We start from the raw sequence: 18789 nt of genomic DNA, 5'->3' as shown, positions 1-18789 counted from the left end.
TAAGTCAGATATGTTGTTCAAGTTTTATTCTAAGATCTCTTTGTAGAAAAAAATACGTGCCAACTTCTACTTTGTCGATTCATTCTCTTAACCGCTTTTCTATGTGGGGTTGTGGGGCCACTGGAGGCAATCCCACAAGTTGCAGGTTGAGAGACGAGGTCCAAAATGTGTGTATTTTGACATATGAAAGGAAGGCAGAGAACACATAAGCTCCACATAACTATGAGGTTCAAACCCAGAACCATGTTGCTCTAAGGCAGCAGGGCTATTTTACCACCATACTGTGTGCTGAATACTGAGTTGTAATATAAAATTGTCAAGAGAAGAAAGGAAAATGCCATAGAGCTTCATTTTACTGAGATAACAGCTTAACTGTTAGATACTTGTGTGATGCTATAAATAATAGCTGTGTAAAAGCTGTGTTGTGTATGATTATTGTTTATCCTTTTCTTAGGTCAGCTTGATTTGCAATACAATGTGAAGCCAAAAATTATACATCTTTCAAAATAAAATTACTGATTTTAATCATTTTATGCTCAGTGGTTCACTAGCTATTGTTCCCATCTTTGATTGCTCATGAAGAAGTGATACTACAGCCTTTGCCTTTAGGTGGACCCTGCTGTTCTCCAGTTCATCTAACTTTACTGTAGGGGCAACGAGTTTCTGCTGAGCAAGTGAAGTGATAAAAAAAAAAAAAGTGAGAAAAGCAAGAGTGCAGAAAGTGTGGGTTTGACAGATACACTTTTTTATCATCTCAGCCAAGCAGATGTTATAAATCAGTTACAATGTCAAAAATAGCCACATAGTATAACAGAACATGGCCAACCCACAGAGTATGCAAAGAGTGCGGTTTGAATTGGAGTGCTGCGGTACTGTTACATTTACACACATATTGTGATAAATGTACAAATAAAATATAATGAATTTCAAACCAATAAATAACTATAGCCAGATACACATCAAACTATGTTTACTTGTTATCCAGTAGCCAGTATCAAATCAACAAAAAGCTCATTTGGATTCCATCAAACACTCACATTATTACACACCCCTAAACTCTGTCCTTTAACCTCAGTGCCTTCTCAACTGCCTGGTGTCCCAAGCAGATGGCTGGAAAATCAGTTCTCAAGTTGCTCATATAACTGAAATTATTTTAAAATTAAAATAACAAGCATACTGTTATTCGGTCTGCACCAGATTATAATAGGTTCTTTTTTTTCTTCGTGACAATAAGACATTTCAGTTTCAGGGAAGCTGTTTTTTGATGTTACCCTGACAACAGACAAATAAGCAACAACAAAAACATGGGGAGGTAACAGCAGCCATATAGTACTAAGTCAGTAAACACTATGACAATAATAATCTTTACTGAGTTCTTTACAACAAGGCACAAATTGGTCCATCACAAAATCCACAGTTTAACACATGAAGTAGAAAGTAGAGAGAAAAGCAACAAAAGGAGACCCATAAAAATGAAGTGAAATGAGAACAGCTCTCTGATAAAAGTGTGTCTGTTACAGTCTCAGGTTTGTTTATGTTTCTGAGTTTTGGATTCTTATTATGTTGAATTTTGGTTCCGGTGGTCATTGTTATTCTTTTACAACTTTGAGTTTTTTGTGTAAAGTTTTTTATTTCAGTTATATCTTTAGTTTTCCTGTCTGTGTTCATTCTGTCTTTATGGATTTATCTTCATTATTTCTCTTTTTTTTTTGGAAATTAATTTTCTTTTCATCTCTTTTTACTTTTACTTTTTGGGCCCTGTACTACAAAATTAGTTTACAATACTCGGGGCATTGTTCTGTTATCAATCAGGCTAAGTGGTAAGATGAAGCTGGTCATCAACTCATTAATAAAGCCCAGCATTTTTCCAAGCTAGCTACAAGCATATTCACATGAAAGGGGTGGCATTGCCAGCGCCTGACCAGTCACAAGTATGAATAAGTTCACTGGCAGCAGAGCAGCTGATTTTCCAAAGCAAAACTATGATATTAGAAAAAATATGTAGAGATTAAATATAGACTAAAAACAACACAGCTGCTGTAGACAAATTAGTCAAGTATGTGTGTGGGAGGAAAAACTGTGTACAGTAGTTTGCTGTGTGAATGTTTGCACTTTACCTTCGTCAATAAGACCAGAAAAGATTTACTATACTATTAAAGTTTAGCCTATTTTAAGGCAGAAAGGAAAGCCGGCAAATATGGTGACTATGCAAGTTAACAGACCTATCAGTCTCAAAAATTCCCTTCATTTTTAGTCACCTGCGCATTCACTGTAGTTGGTGTCCATTTGAGAGAGATGCTTTGCACATCAATTCTATAGTGATGGTGGAGTACTCTGTAGAAAATTTGTTCAAGTAAAGTCTGTCGTCCTCCTGGTGTGGCATACCCGTTGGTGACCCCCACACAGCAGAAACCCAGGCGCTGGTAGAGGCGGTGCGCTGCCGGTGCATATGCTGTGGTCCCAAGGATAACTGAAGAATATCCATAATGAGCAGCAAACTCCAGAACTTTCCTTCCCAGCACAACACCAACCCCGCATTTCCGATATCTCTGGTCAACAGACATTCTCTGCAGGACAACAGCACCTCCTGATTCCTTTTGCTGGCCAACTGCTGCTACAGTGCCCACCACTTTGCCTTCTAGCACTGCTACCCAAAAGCAGGAGCCTGGGGCAAGCAGACAATAAACAGAACTCAGCCTATTGCTTCAAATATTGGAAAAAAACAAAATTTTGGCATAATATTGAATGCTGACCACATGAAGGTTTAAAGGGCTCTCTCAGAAGTTAAGAGAAAAATAGTTGTGCATACATTAGGTGCACCTGTTCAACTGCATATTAACACAAATATCATAATCAGCCATTTACACAGGAGCAACTCGGTGCAGTGCAAAGCAACATCCTGAAATTTAAAGTGAACATTAAAATGGAGCAGAGAATGCAGTACCAGACAAACTGGTTGTAATACTTCAGAACCTGATTGCACTGCCATCGCTAAGGTTTCAAGGTTTCTAAGGTATGAATAAAAAAAAGAACGTTTGAACACTGCTAGCATAATGGACAGGGTTTTGACGGCGGTCCCATACAAACAAAAAACAGATGATGAAGCATCGCCAAATATGCTTCCAAACCAACTTCTTTCTGAGCCAAATACTAGAAAATATGATGACGCATATCTTGCCTTTGGCTTCACCTGCACAATGGTGGTGCAAAGGTAGGTATCCCCAGCAGGATTTGTTTCCCCTGAGTCGACATGTAAAATAATTACAACATAAAGATGGTTTGTTTTTCTGTTATTGACGGCTACGTCCACACGTACATCACATAAATGTAATTTTAAAAAATTATATTTTTTCAAAACCGATGATGATGTTGGCATCAGGATTTGTTTGTGAGAGTGTCTGTGTTGAATGTAGAAGCCACGTCTTAACTCTGACACATCTGTCTTTATAAATGGAGGAACAATAACTGTGTGGGTATATGCAAGCGTGTAAAAAACTGCAGCTAGTAAGATTAACAGCAACAGTATTTTGTCTATATCTGCCATTGTAGAAATTCATCTCACATAAACAATAATGTGGTGCACAGCATGAAGTCAAAAAAGGTGTACACCTTTTACATTCCCTGACTAAATCAACTTTTTCCTCATCCACACATAAACGCAAAAACTGACTTTTTGAAAATCTCCACCCTGACAGTTTTTAAAAATCTCTGTTTTCAGTGATCTCAAACGCCATTTACATTCAATTTCAATTCAATTCAATTCAATTTTATTTATATAGCGCCAAATCACAACAAAAGTCGCCTCAAGGCGCTTCATAGATACAGAGAAAAACCCAACAATCATATGACCCCCTATGAGCAAGCACTTTGGCGACAGTGGGAAGGAAAAACTCCCTTTTAACAGGAAGAAACCTCCGGCAGAACCAGGCTCAGGGAGGGGCGGCCATCTGCTGCGACCGGTTGGGGTGAGAGAAGGAAGGACATGTGGACAAAAGGCACGAACGCATAAAATAAACTGCATTTTCAAAAAAAAATACTTGTGTAGGTGTAGACAGTGTAAAAAAGTTAATAGTTTATTTTATTGCTACCTGTAAATTATTGCAGTTTACCTTTATTTGTGTAATTGTTTACAAAAAGTTTGAGGTGTGAAATAAACTGCAGTGGAGTTTGACATTAAAATATGGGTGTATGTGTTTGGAGGATGTGTTTGTACCGTGCCTTGGAGGGGGGGGGATTTTCTTGTAAAACAAAGAGGGGACTAGTAAAAAAATGGTTGGGAACCACTGATCCAAGTAAAATGAACTGCTTGCACAATCTAAGCATTCTTCCTAATAGGTAATGTTCATTTTGAAAGAAAAGTGATGTTGAAAGTTGCCATAGACAGTGGTTTGTGGTTTTCACTTATCGCATGCAGTAAAGACATTTGGGCAAAAGCCTTTGGTGGCTCATTTGAATGCACAGAGTAACCCTTGAGCACTATTTGAATCTGAAAGATTTATAAGCTGATGACTCTGCAGTCATGAGTTTGACTGACTCAATGTTTTGCAATGCAGAACAGTCAGAAAAAGAAAAAAAAAACATGGCACCACTGATAAAAGGAAATGATGAGCAACAACTTTGATTTTGTGTTTTCCGGGACAGGAAGTCAACTATGTGGATGTAAGTAACACCAAAATTGTATCTGTAATATTTCTAAATGTGTGTTTCAAACCACTTCAGGCAAGGGACCATGCATTAAATGGCCTGTATTTATATAGCGCTTTACTAGTCCCTAAGGACCCCAAAGCGCTTTACATATCCAGTCATCCACCCATTCACACACACATTCACACACTGGTGATGGCAAGCTACATTGTAGCCACAGCCACCCTGGGGCGCACTGACAGAGGCGAGGCTGCCAGACACTGGCGCCACCAGGCCCTCTGACCACCACCAGTAGGCAACGGGTGAAGTGTCTTGCCCAAGGACACAACGACCAAGACTGTCCAAGCCGGGGCTCGAACCGGCAACCTTCCGATTACAAGGCGATTAAACTCTTGAGCCACGATCGCCACATGCATTACAAAGAGAAACTGCGAAAAGTCTTTTGTATTATGGCAAAACAGAACGTGGCAGTTTCTGGTTTCCACATAAATGTTATGTACCTGGTGGTTTCATGTAGAACTTCTCAATGTTCCCCATGTCTGTGTTCATAGCTCGCCTGAGGTAACCATGGATGACACGTCTGCTGTAGAAGTAGCGCAAACACATCACACTTGCTGGGAGGACTCCTATCACCCACCAACATTTGGTGATGACAAGAGATATAACTGCCAGAGGAAAGATATACCGTGATGCTTAAATGTAAATAAATTATAAAGTTCATAAAGAACAACACAAAAAGCACAAATTTCAATTCATTCAGACATTAAAACTGATTCTAGTAGAACTAAAAGAACAAAAGGTTTTAGTAGCAGACAAATAGCTTTTACAGAACAGGTGGTTGGTCTCCCTTAATCCTCTGAAGGCAGTGTCTGGCACCATCTCCATCAGCCCTTCATAAAAAAATTTGCTGCACTACTAGATTGTCATCCATATCTGTGCGTTTCCTGTTTTCCTTTGACAGTCCCGCGTCCTGTGTTTAGTGTATTCCCTTTTGCTTACTCCCTGTCTCATTTTGTCAGATTAGTCCCAGCTGTGTTTCCCTCCTGTGTCTAATTCCCTTGTTATGCTTTCTGTATTTAAGCCCTGTGTTTTCCTCTGCCATTGTCGCATCATCCCACATTGTTGTGTTTTGTGTGGTCCTGGTTTCTTATTTCTAACTTTTGTATTTAGTAATCTTGCTACAGTGCAATAAAGCTACCTCCTTCAGTTTAACCCTTTGTGTTTGGGCCGCCTTCCTGCCTGCCACAGCACCTGTACATGACAATGTCCTGAAAGTCTTTGTTTGACTGCTGAAGTCTCACTTCAGGTGCCTTTAAATGACTTGGTCATCACTTTGCAACACTGTGTACCACAGCAGTAAGAAAAATACTGCACCCACTCAACCTGGACAGCTACTAGGTGAGCTCACTGTAAAATAGGGGAGCAGTGCATGTGTTTGTGGTAAATAGAAGACTGGAACTATGACAGGTAGAATGGTCAGGTAATGGAAAACCAACATGGTTTTAAACCAAACTCTGTCATTTAAATTCTAAGTTATCTGGCAAGAAATGAATTACCTTTTGTGCACAGTTCCAACAACTGCTTCACTTCCTCACTGTGCATAAAATCTCAAACCCAAAGAGCAAATTGCTCAAAATTGCAACAGGATTAAAATTATTTGAGCACAATAAAGAATATACACAATCACCAACTGTTTATATGTTGGCTTAAGGCTTAAACATGAGCCACAAAATTCCCTGCTTATTCATGAGCACTACAAAGGATGTCGCTAATGTAGTGTAATCACTTTAAGAAATGTTCCGCTGTATTAAAATAGAATACGACGGTGGCAGCAGAAGGCAAGAGGCTGAGAGGAAGCAGGGAAGCTGGTGCGGAGTGACTCACTAGTCCGAGAATTCTGGAAAGATCTGTTGAGATTAAAAAGAATCGGCGTACATCCGAAAGGACCAAACATGCAAAATGTGACATGAGGGTTGGATCAGTTGGATGCTATATTTAACAGTGATGACGTTTTTCAGTTGTGATGCATACAAAATGATACTGATGCATATCCTGGGGGAAGGCTTGAATGGAAAACCACTACAAGGGCACGAGGGAAGCAAATGGAAGAACTGTGCTTGGATCACAGCGAGAAACTGTCCTGCAGATAAGCTAATTGCAGAAAAGTCTGCAGACACTTTTTGTCTCTTTTAGATGCAAATGAGCAGCAATGCCGTCTGATTGGAAAAAAAATGCCTCACCACATCTTTCATACACAAGTGAATATCATGACTGCTTCACAGTCTAGGAAGGAGATACACTGAACAAAAACAAAAAGCTCAGTCAAGTCAAATTCAGTAAGAACACAGTGAGTGTGGAGGTGTTTTTGTATTTGTAATTCTATGTTACTAAGCTACATTTTTATCCTCTGTGGTTTTTCAGTATACATACTATGAGCACATGTTGCCTCCCACTCTCAAGTACTCACTTTCTTCTGAAATCAATACTATCCTCTTTGTCTAGCTCTATTTAACCCTCTTTATTCTGCAGCACTATTGCATAAATGCAGCACATTAAAACTCTGTTGTTATTGTGCTTACTACAGTAAAAATGCTTCTCTTTTCAGTTTAACAAAATATAACTTGTATATTAGCTGTAATAGCTGAAATTTTCATTCATTGCAGAGTTAAATAAGAGAATTGAAACCATTCTCTTTTCCACGTATAGTGTTGTGGAGTAAACAGGCTGTTAACTTAGCTTAAGCTTAGCTTAAAAACTATCATGGTTCCCCAGTCTCCTGTGCGTCTCACATATTTCTATCCATCTTTTCTTCTCTGTGTGTGTGTATGCAATAAACACACCTTAGCTGTGTCCCAATTCAGGGTCCGCACACTTGAAGTACACATTTTAAGTGTGATTACGTCACCGCCACGCGACAACGGCTGTCCCAATTCGAAGTGTACTTCAAACGTGTACTTCAAATGCATACTCCAAATGCGCCGTCGATTTCCCCAAATATCAAGCGTGGTCCGGTGCACGCTTCGTGGTCCCATATATCCCACAATTCATAGCGCGGCGGTGGGTGTGGATAATTTTGCCGCAAAATACGGCAGAAGGGAGCGGCCGAAGAGTGAACTGTCAAAAGTAAGTACTGAATATGACGTCACTTATTTATGTGCGAATGTTTAATAACGAAGAACATTAAAACATTGCTGTTGGCCACATGTGGCAAAGTTGTGTGACATTAGTGATGTTTGTACTTTCAGCGTTAACTTGGTTGTAAAGCCATATATATATATATATATATATATATATATATATATATATCATAATAATCTGACAATAACTATAATATTGTCCATATTATATTTACATTACCACAGTGAGATGACTTTAGTCTCATGAACAACATTAGCTAATTGTTATTTACTAACTACTCTTGTAATGACTGTTCAGTACAGAAATGAAGCCCTTGAATCATGTTTTACAGTCCTGTGGTCTCAGCCTCAGATACTCAACTAATCAAAGTGATGTCATGACAAAAATGAATGACCAACAAAACATTTTTTTCTCCTTCATTTCTGTCAAACAATGCTGTATGTAACGTTTCTCGCGGTTAATATTGTGGTTGCTAGGCAACCTGAACAGCGCGACGAAGGCTAGACCGTCCCATTTCACAAGCCTCTCACTTCCGCACTTCTCGTACTTATAGTACGCACCGTACGTAGGACGCGTAGTGCGCGTACTTCAAGCGTGCAGACCCTGAATTGGGACACAGCTCTTCTGTTGCAGGACCGGGCCTTCCCTCTGTTCCCACCTCAGCTGTTGACACACCTGGACTGATGAACTCACCTGTTGGTAATCTGTGATGGATCAGGCTGCTATTAAAGCTGGAGGTTTCCGTTCATTTGATGCTGGATCATTGAAGTGGAAGGAGTTGGAAGAGTTGTTGGTTTGCAGCAGGTGTGGCTCTGTTTGAAAGTGTGAAATCACAGTAGGTTGTTTTTGCAGTGGTTTTGAGATGTACTGAGAAGCAAATTCAACATAATCAGTACACTTTACTAGTGGGTTGGAAACATTTTTGCCTTCAGCACTGCCCTAATTCTTCATGGCATAGATTCAACAAAATGCTGGAAACACTGATTTGATGGCATCACACAACTTCTGCAGATTTATCAGCTGCATGTTTATAACATGAATCGCATCCAATTGCAGTTGGAAAACACCAACTGCCATGTCCTATTTCATGAAAATACTAAATAATTACCTCAGCTGCTGTTTGTAGATCCATTGCATCAGTCCCTTTGATCTTTCCTCCAAATGTTGACAAATCTACAAACTAAGCTAAAGATAAACCCTACTTTCCCCCACTTGCTGTAGTTTTGGATAATATAATATGATGACATTTTCCATCATGTTAACAGCTAAATATTACATCCAACACATTTAGAAATATTACTGATAAAATTTACTTGATACTTAGTACATGTAGAGAACCGCCTGTCCTGGAAAACAATAAATCAAATCCTTTTTAAAGGACTATAACAGAGAAGGGATGAAATCTCCAGTCAAATTCTTCAGATTTTCAGTTGCTTTTATCAATCATGGCCTGTTTTTCAGACTGTTTAATGTTGTAAAACATTGACTTCAAACTTCTGACTGCAGAGCTTTTGCATGCCACCTTTTTTATACTCAGCCTCTGCCCTGTGTTCAAATTCAGAGGTAATATGCTTTAAAAATAAATAAATAAAATCTGTTAAAATATTCATTCAGTTTTTCTGTTGAGGAATCAGACCTCTAGGCATTTTGGCCTGTTTTAGGCCCTTAAACAACTTGAATATCTTTTAAAAAAAGATCACGTTTTCAGTTAAAAAACAAACCAAAACAAACCACCTTATCACCATAAGCTGGAAGACAAACTTCTCCCATCTGCAGCAGTTACCACAGTTACAATGAGAACTATTTCAGATGTTGATTCAGTCCTGACAGGTTACCTCGTGCATTCAAATGAGCCACCAAAGCAAGTTGCCTAGGTGTCATCATTGTGTACTGTATGACAAGTCAAAGCCACAAGCCATCATTCTAGAGCAGGCAGACATATTTCAGCATTCCTCTTCTCCGCAAATGAACCTCACCTATCATGAAGAACACTCAGTGTGTGCAAGCTGTTGAACTTAATGTATTTTGGTTAGTACTAACTTGCAAACTATCCTCAATTAGGTACACCTTGGTCCTGTCAGTTCTGACCACTTTTTGCCTTAAGAACCACCTTAATTCTTTATGTCATATATTTAATGGGGTGCTGGAAATACTCCTCAGAGGTTTCAGTATATAATCATGTAGCTGCTTGATGCAATTGCTGCCGATTTGTCTGCTGTGCATCCATGATGTGACTCTCTTGTTCCACCATATCCCAAAGCTGCTCTGTTGGATTGAGACCTGGTGACTATGGAAGCCATTTGAGTACAGTGAACTCATTGCCATGTTTGAGAAAGCAGTCTGAGGTGATTTGAGGTTTGTGACATGTCATGTTATCGTGCTAGAAGCAGCCAGTAGAGAATTGGCACACTGTGTCGGACTGACATGGTCTGTAACAACATGTAGTAAGGCCATAGCATTAATGGTAAATGGTAAATGGCCTGTATTTATATAGCGCTTTACTAGTCCCTAAGGACCCCAAAGCGCTTTACATACCCAGTCATCCACCCATTCACGCACACATTCACACACTGGTGATGGCAAGCTACATTGTAGCCACAGCCACCCTGGGGCGCACTGACAGAGGCGAGGCTGCCGGACACTGGCGCCACCGGGCCCTCTGACCACCACCAGTAGGCAACGGGTGAAGTGCCTACTCGTTGTGTCTTGCCCAAGGACACAACGACCGAGACTGTCCAAGCCGGGGCTCGAACCGGCAACCTTCCGATTACAAGGCGAACTCCCAACTCTTGAGTGTTGGTAAATAAAACTTCCCTAAACACTTTCCCCAGTCAGTTATGTCCCCATGTCTGTTTGAAGCATTAAGCTTGCATGTCCTTCTCCTCGTCTCCATATCTGTGTGTTTCCTCAACTCTTTTTCTCACACACATTTTCACATTTTCTCACAACTCTTGAGAGAAAATGTGCCAAGAAAATGTCCCTCAAACCTTTACAGCCCCACCACCAGCCTAAACAACTAATAGAAAGCAGGATGGAGATTGTCTTTGCTGACAGGCACCCAGTGTGGTCTTAGCTGCTGTAGCTCATCTGCCTTAAAGATTCAATGTTTTGTGCTTTTGTACTGAGTGGTTACTTAAGTTCCTGGTACCTTATTAGCTTAAAACCATTCTCTTCCGACTTCAACATCTTCACTCAGAAACCTCCTCCTTATTGGATATTTTCTCTCTTTTATTTGGCAGAGCAGGTCAGCCACTAATCAGAAGGTCGGTGGTTCGATCCCAGGCTGCCTCCTGGCTGCATGCCAAATATCCTTGGGCAAGATACTAACCCAGAGGTCAGAGGGCCCAGTGGTGCCAGTGTCCGGCAGCCTCGCCTCTGTCAGTGTGCCCCAGGGAAGCTGTGGCTACAATGTAGCTGCCATCACCAGTGTGTGAATGGGTGGATGACTGAATGTAGTGTGAAGCGCTTTGGGGTCCTTAGGGACTAGAAAAGCGCTATACAAATGCAGGCCATTTAAAAGACTTGCATCAGCTTTAGCTTGCTTCATATAATGAATCATATAAGGCTTATATGATTTACTCATGAAAGTGGCCACTTTCTCATTACTTTCATATACTGTTTTAGGAAGTATCCAAAACATACAAGTTCCATTTCTATAATTTTTCAAGGGATCTTATAGTTTTCACTCTTGTATGCTTTTCATGTTTCACACAAGACAGATACAAACCTTATAAGATTTATATATATCGTTTCCATATGGGATTGTAAAGGAAAATCCCAGTAGATTAGCACTTTCTGAAATACTCTAACCAGTCACGACACCTGTATAGTCACTTAAATCACCTGCCATCCTGATTGTGAAGTTCCATTTGAATTTGAATAGGGCAACCATGTCTGTTTGTCTAAATGGACTAAATAGCTAGCGTGGGATTGGATGGATTCTTCCAGATGCATCTTTATAGTGTTTAATGCACATTTAACCTTAATCTTTTTACTCCACCACTGATGGTGTTAAAGGTTCTGTCAGAGAAAGAAAAATCGCTTGCAGCCTGCACAAAAATTTAAGGAGGGGATAAACTCATCAATGTCCAAAATTCCTCATTGTTGCTAATCAAGAAAAAGGCGAATGGTAACCCTGACTGTATGATTACTCCAATTATCAGTCATGTGTCAAAATATCCTTGGGCAGGGTACTGAACCACAAATTGCCCTAAATGCATTCACTAAAGTGTGCGTGAATGTTGGAGAAAAGTCCTTAGGTATCGATAAAAGCACTGTACGTATGCACGTGGTTGGGTGAATGAGATTTGTAGTACAAAGTGCTCTGAGTGCTCAAAATTGAGCAGAAAGGTGCTATATTACTACTAGTCCATTTAATAGATGAGGTCATTGCAGCATTACTGAAAAACAATTTAAGGAGGGGATAAACTTATCAATGTCCAAAATTCCACCATTGTTGCTAAAAACCAAATGGTAACACAGACTGTATGATTGCTCCAGGTTTCACATTCAGTGCTTTTATAGTTGGAAACAGGAGCATATCCTATAAATCCTATAAATAGAGGCGGCTAAGGTTCAGACAGTTGGTGGATTTATCCCTGGCTGCTTCAGTCTATAGTGTCATCCTTGGGCAGGGTACTGAACCACAAGTTGCCCTAGATGCATTCACTAAAGTGCGTGTGAATGGTGGAGAAAAGTTCTTATGTATAGATAAAAGCACTGTATGTATGTGCATAATTAGGTGAATGAGATTTGTAGCAGAAAGTGCTCTGAGTGCTCAAAATCGAGCAGAAAGGTGCTATATTAGTACTAGTCCATTTAATAGATGAGGTCATTGCAGCCTTTCTCCTGATGCGCTGGTCCAACCATAATATTTGAGTGTAAACTTTAACTGATATAAGTGCTATGCTATCTGGAATTCAGAGAGTTTCCTGTCAGTTATTCATGCATCATCTTTCGGTGCTTGCCAGAAGAATATTTGCTGCTTTTGATCATCTGTGTCTATTGATTTCTGGGCCAGACTGACTGAAGATTTCTCAGAGCTGAGAGAGTTTCCTGTCAGCTATAATAATGTCATATAAGCCTATGATTGGTTTGCTACACTTTGATCATCCATATCTGGTGATCCCCCGAGACACTTTTTTTTTCTTGTTTGTTTATCCTGGTGTTGTGGGGACATGTGTGATAGCTCATTTTTAGGAGAATTTAGCTTGTGACTCAGTCAAATCTAAAGACACCCACTGCTAAAGCCGTTATAGGACACACATTTTGTTTATGCTGAAAAATGTTGAACCTTGCCAAATGAGTATAGTTTTAAAACCATCCCACAGAGGATGTAAATACTTCCCTAATTTAAATGGGCAAAATCTGAGTAAGCAAGCCCATACCTGAGGAAGAGCACAGTGAGGAAAGTGTCATAAAGTGTATAAACTCAAGGGCCAGAAACGCTTCTTGAGAAGAGCAGCAGTTTTCTCACTTGAACTGCAGAGAAACAAATGTCCTTGTTATGTTTGTTAGTGAGTGATGCCCTGAGTTAAATCAAGCTGTTCAGTTTGTGCTGTGTGGGCTAAATCTTGGAGGCTTCTGTCCTGGTCCGTCATTTTCTCGTTCCCTCACCATGCCTGCAGTCAGTTTGTGTTCGCTGCTGCTTCTCCTGATTCTTGGAGAGCATTAGTCACCCTCGATCAGTCTACAGAGCAGTGAGAAAAAAGAGATTAAGTGAAATGATTTCATTTTTTTTTATTTAGCATGCTGAATTACAGTAAAATAGTACAGCGTCTTCTGTTCCAGGGGCTTCTTTAACATTGTGCTGTTTGGATCCACAAACGGAGTGATGCTGTGCTGTGACCCAGTAATGGCAAACAGATCTGAATCTTAGGTTTCGAGTGGATATTTGCATTCAAAACCGAATGCAGCTCATGTAGGGTGACTTGAATTTGGATGAGATGTACTTAAGTTTCATCATCTGATCATTTTTTTCTGAACTGTCTCCCCGCTAACAGGGCATCTTGAAAAGAGAGCCATCGTAGAGTCAGGGGAGATCCCACGCTGTTTAAATCCACAGATAACAAAGTGCAATCAGGAGGTTTTCAAAGTCATATGACGATACAACAAGAACTACTTAAGAGGCATACTAGCTCTCTTAAGCAACGAGCAGGTGGTGTCTTTAGAACATGCTAAGATCCGTGATTTTTATGTATATTATTATATTAACAACTTATATATTTGATTTTATATGACATAACCATGCAGATTTTCTTTTTCTTAAAAATCCTTGAGATCAAAGTGAACTGTTAAGTAATCACTGTATCACAGCAAACTGGTTAGATTCATCCTGTTTGCTTTAATTAACTTTAAGTCCTTGACTGATTCCTCTTGTGGAAAAAATCATTAACTGAACACACAATTTTTATTAAATTTTAAATGGTCATATATAGTTTGAAAAATAAACTAATATTATATTAATATATTATATATATATATAATATATATTATAATATAATATATTATAATATAATATTATATATAATATATATTAATTAATATATATATTAATATAATATAATAGTAATATTAATAATATACTGATTGGCTACTCTTTACAAGCTATTTTATTTTTCACCGATGTAAATTGTTTAGACAAGGTTTTAAAAAAATAATGAATAAAATACTAAATTATGAGCTTATGTCTTCTTGTCTGTTTATAATATTTCACCGTTCTTCACTATGTAACAATTTAAAAATCAGAAAACATCTACAAGGACAATATTTAAAGCTACAATGTGTAAAATCTTACTGCTAGATTTCAGTTAATTCCAGGTGACGTTTATTTTCTTACCTCTCCCAATTCAAGTGCTTAGCTACGTTGGCTACTGTACAACAAATAGGTTTAAGTCAGCCAAGAGATCAAAAACGTAAAATGTACATCAGACCATGTTCGCTTAGAAAAACATTTTTGTACACACTATAGTTTTTTACTTAGTTCAGTTCAGTTCTTTTTTATTTCAAACATATACATTCACCAACGTTTCATAAAATCATTCCATGCAGTTACTTACACTTAGCAATAAATCAAGAATAAAAAAGGATTAAACAATTAACAAAACAATTTAACATTTTAGTATTTTGCTCCTAAGTCACCTCAAAAACTCTGGTAGTTGTTTATCTCTGTGTTTGTCAATCCACAAACACACACTACATACTCTCACCTCAGTCGCCAGTATGCTACTTGTCCCTGTCTATTTTCTGGAGGAGGCTGTAAACCCTGGTGAAAGGAGTCTAATGGGGGTCAGCGTGTCAGTGAAGCTTATTTCTGTCCATTGACAGTGTTGCTGATTTGAGCTGTTGAAGAAATTCTCTGTCAGTAAGCGTGGTTGTTTTGGCCACTGTTGGCTGGCATTATTGCAACTTTCTTTGAAGTCACTCTAACATTGTTGGACTCGGACAAAACTCACATTTAATGTAAAAATGTAATGAAGCTGTTTTTAGTCTTCCTTCTTTTTTTAAGGGCACTCGAGCCTAATATTAGCTGGCATAATGTTAGCTTATAATCAGTTGTTGTCTAGCCAGCTAGCTGTCAGCTGTCCAAAGACAGTATGGTCACATATCTACTCTTCTGAAACATGTTTGCACATGTTTTTTGTGAACTTCAGTTCAGGAGATGAGGCTTGAAGAGGATGAGTTGGAAATGAAGGAGGAGTGAGAAGGCAGATTAAGATGAGGAGAAGAAAGGCGTAATGAGAAAGAGGTGATGAAAATATACATGTACAAATTTTAAATGGTCATATATAGTTTGAAAAATAAACTAATAAGGTGTTTTATGTTTGTGGCCAGTCTCTAGTTACATGCATAAAACATAATTAGGCAGAATGACAATGTCCATCTCAGCCAATGTGTTCAAGATACAACATGTCGAGACAACATGTCGCCTTCCACAACCCGGCACCTGCTCCTGTGTTTTTAGCATTATATTATATTATGTTGTTGTTGTTGTTGTTGTCTCATTTTTTTTTTAAAGTTTCCTGGGGCCTCTGGATGTCTGGGGCCTGGATCTCCTCCATACCTGCTTCATGCCCTGGGGGACGGGGCTATGGCTCCACACACTCCCTAGCAGATCGTTACATGGAGAAACCTTTTGAATACAAGAATGTTGATCCACACAGGTGTACACACGGGTGTACACACGGGTGTTCACAGATGCGGACTACACCTTTCTTGGCTGCTGCCTCAAAGCACATTGTGCGCTGTCTATCTTGCGTGCTGCACAATATCGTTTAATATTTAGTATCTACTGTTATCTACTGCTAGCTAGTTTATTGTGATGGTGCTGTTTTTATTATGTTGCTCTTTCTTTGTTTTCTTTCTCTTCTGTTTTTTTTTCTCCATACAGGTGATCCAGGTGTTTTGTTTGTTTTTCTTTCTTTCTTCCCCCTTTTCTCACCGTCTCTTCTCCCCTCTGGTTTTCTTTCTCTTCCTCTCTTTCTTTCATTCTTTCTCCCTGTCCTATCCCCCAGTCATGTCTGTCCTGTTTGTAGCAACCGAAAATAAAATAAATACATAATTATAATAAAGGTCAATCAAATGGACCAATATGGCAAGGCCATGATGATCCACTTGGTAAAATAAATCTGCTTGGCATCTTTCTTGGCCTTAAGACAACAATTCTGATGGCTAAAGATCCAAACGGGACACAAAAAAAAAAGTTTCCTAAATATACTACTAAAGATTGACTACAATCATTTTATAATTACTTTGGCTGTAGATCGGTGACATAATTTCAATTCAGTTAAATTCATTTTATTTGTTTAGCACGAAATCACGAAAACAGTCACCTCAAGGTACTTTATATTGTACGTTAAAGACTCTACAATAATACAGAGAAACCCCAACAACCATACAATGCCACATTACCAGACGCTTTGGCGACAGTGGGAGGGAAAAACTCCAGTAGAGCCATCTGCCGGGCAGGGCGGCCATCTGCTGTGACCGGTTGGGAGACGTGTTGTTGTTTTTTTAAAGGTTTGGTAGTTTAGAAAGCTGATAGAGCAGGTCATCAATGAATCAGACGGTTGGTGGTTCCATTCCTGGCTGCTCCAGTTTGTATGCCAAGGTATGCTTGGGCAAGATACTGAACCCAAAATTGCTCTTCGATGCATCCATCAGGATGTGAATGTGCATGCATGTTCGATAAAAGCACTTAGAGCATGTTTGTATAAATGTGTGTGAATGGAGTGTGCTGTACAAATGACTTTGAGTGTAAACTAGAATAGAAAAGTGCTATTTAAGATCAATAGAGAAAAAGTATGAGCAAATCTATGTAAATGAGTGAGACGTTCCTGGTCAACGATGTGAAGAAGACAGTTTGTTCACAAGTCCTCTGCAGAGATGAAGTAACCTGCCAGATGGACGACCATCTGAGCCGCACTCGTGAATCAGGCCTTTGTGGCAGAGTAGTAGACTGAAACCACTCTGAGAACAATGCTTATGACAGCCCACTTGGTGGTTTCCAAATTGCATCTAGAGGACTAAGAAATGATTATCTGGTGTATTGAGACAAAAATTTTCTCCTTGGGAAGAACTCCAAGGACTGCAAATGGTTGGCAAATCCAAGCATTGCTCATCACCTACTAATATGGTCCCAATAGTAAAGCATGATGGCGGCAGCATCATGTTGTGGGGATGCCCCTAAGTGATAGAAACTAAGAAACTGATGGAAGGATGGTGAAAAACAGAAACAAAGTGATCACTGAGAAATGCCTGATCGAGAGCGTACAAAGCCAGAGATATTTGAAGGGGGATTACTGGTCAGTAGTCCACTAAATGTCCTCTAAATCCACCAGTCCTACCAGTAACCTCAATTTAGTGATACATAAGCACAGACTAAAGAATAAAACAATAAAAACTTATTTACAACATGTTACTGTCATGGCACCTGGAAGCTGCCCTTCAAGAATTGTATTTAAAGATTTATACATACTGTAATAAACTAACCAGTACTTTCTCTAACTTTTCACAAATTGTGGATGTTTTCAGTGTTTACTACACAGGTTTTGTAAAGCATGAACATATTTGCATAATATAATTCTGTGTGCTGGAAATAACTGGATCACTTCAAGTTGTTAATATTCAGGCTGAAAAATATGTTTACAACCCACTTTCAAAGATGAAGTGTCTTTAAGCACAATTACAGTGCAAGAAAGATGACTACAAATGACTGCTGACTGAGGCAACACCTCAGTGACACGCAAGTCATCGGCGGTAGAACAGAACAGAACGTACTGGTGGGTGACAGAGGAGAAGAAAAGAGGAGGGAGGAGTTGGCAGGAGAAAGAAAAAAGGTGGGAAGATGTTGAAATGAACACAAAGTTTTATTTGGTGCAAACATGAAGCTCCATGTGAGTCCAGAAAACGTGGACTAGAGGAAAAGCACGAAGCAAGGGTTGGTTAAAACATGTGATGTTGTTATTCTGCGACAGTTCTAATCAGTGAAGCACAGTGGAGAATTAGGACACGGAGAAGTGGAAACTGTGGGTAGGAGGACTAATTTATTGGTGCTGTATCATGATTCGGTGTGATAGAGAGATCAGACATGGCCACCCCCTACTTTCTGGAAATATTCTCTGAGCCTTTTTGAGCCTGTTTATTAACACTGGCCAAAAGATTTTCCTGTGGGGCAAACCATGGCTATGAAATAGTTGCATATACAGCTGCAAACCCACTTTTGGAGGAAATGTTGAATCAATTAACCATTTCTAAAGAGGAGTTGTCTCTTATCTCATTTTATAAGCAAGCAGCCTGCTCATCCTTCCCCCAGTACCCTCCTACATTTTGCAAAAATTAAATCTCGCATTAGAGACTTTTGTAGTGTTTAAATCTGTGCTCTCCTCTGTGGTTTAAAATGGGGCACAGCCATTTAGCATGCATGCTTCAGTCAAGTTTTATCAGCAGCTGAGTGAGTGGTAAATGGACTGCATTAATAAGTCTCTTTCCTGTCTTTTCAACCACTCA

At 39.3% G+C, this 18789-nt stretch overlaps 2 protein-coding genes across 2 annotated transcripts in view; one reads left to right on the top strand and one right to left on the bottom strand.

Moving 5' to 3' along the window:
- LOC146516248 (perforin-1-like) overlaps nucleotides 1–18789 on the top strand; it is a 579062-nt gene that overhangs the window by 297473 nt on the left and 262800 nt on the right. The window lies entirely within an intron of this gene.
- Nucleotides 61–5655, bottom strand: LOC146516260 (N-acetylaspartate synthetase-like). Its single transcript, XM_085163076.1, has 4 exons — nucleotides 5644–5655; nucleotides 5472–5556; nucleotides 5145–5336; nucleotides 61–2665 (listed from the first exon to the last, which is right to left on the bottom strand). The coding sequence occupies exons 1-4, from the start codon at nucleotides 5653–5655 to the stop codon at nucleotides 2232–2234; spliced, it is 723 nt and encodes a 240-aa protein (XP_085019202.1). The 3' UTR covers nucleotides 61–2231.

This window comes from Neolamprologus multifasciatus, chromosome 6 (assembly GCF_963576455.1).
Source record: "Neolamprologus multifasciatus chromosome 6, fNeoMul1.2, whole genome shotgun sequence".
In the NCBI taxonomy this organism is placed as follows: Eukaryota; Metazoa; Chordata; class Actinopteri; order Cichliformes; family Cichlidae; genus Neolamprologus; species Neolamprologus multifasciatus.
The sequence above is the reverse complement of the archived record's forward strand: the minus strand, read 5'-3'. Positions and strand labels throughout refer to the sequence as shown.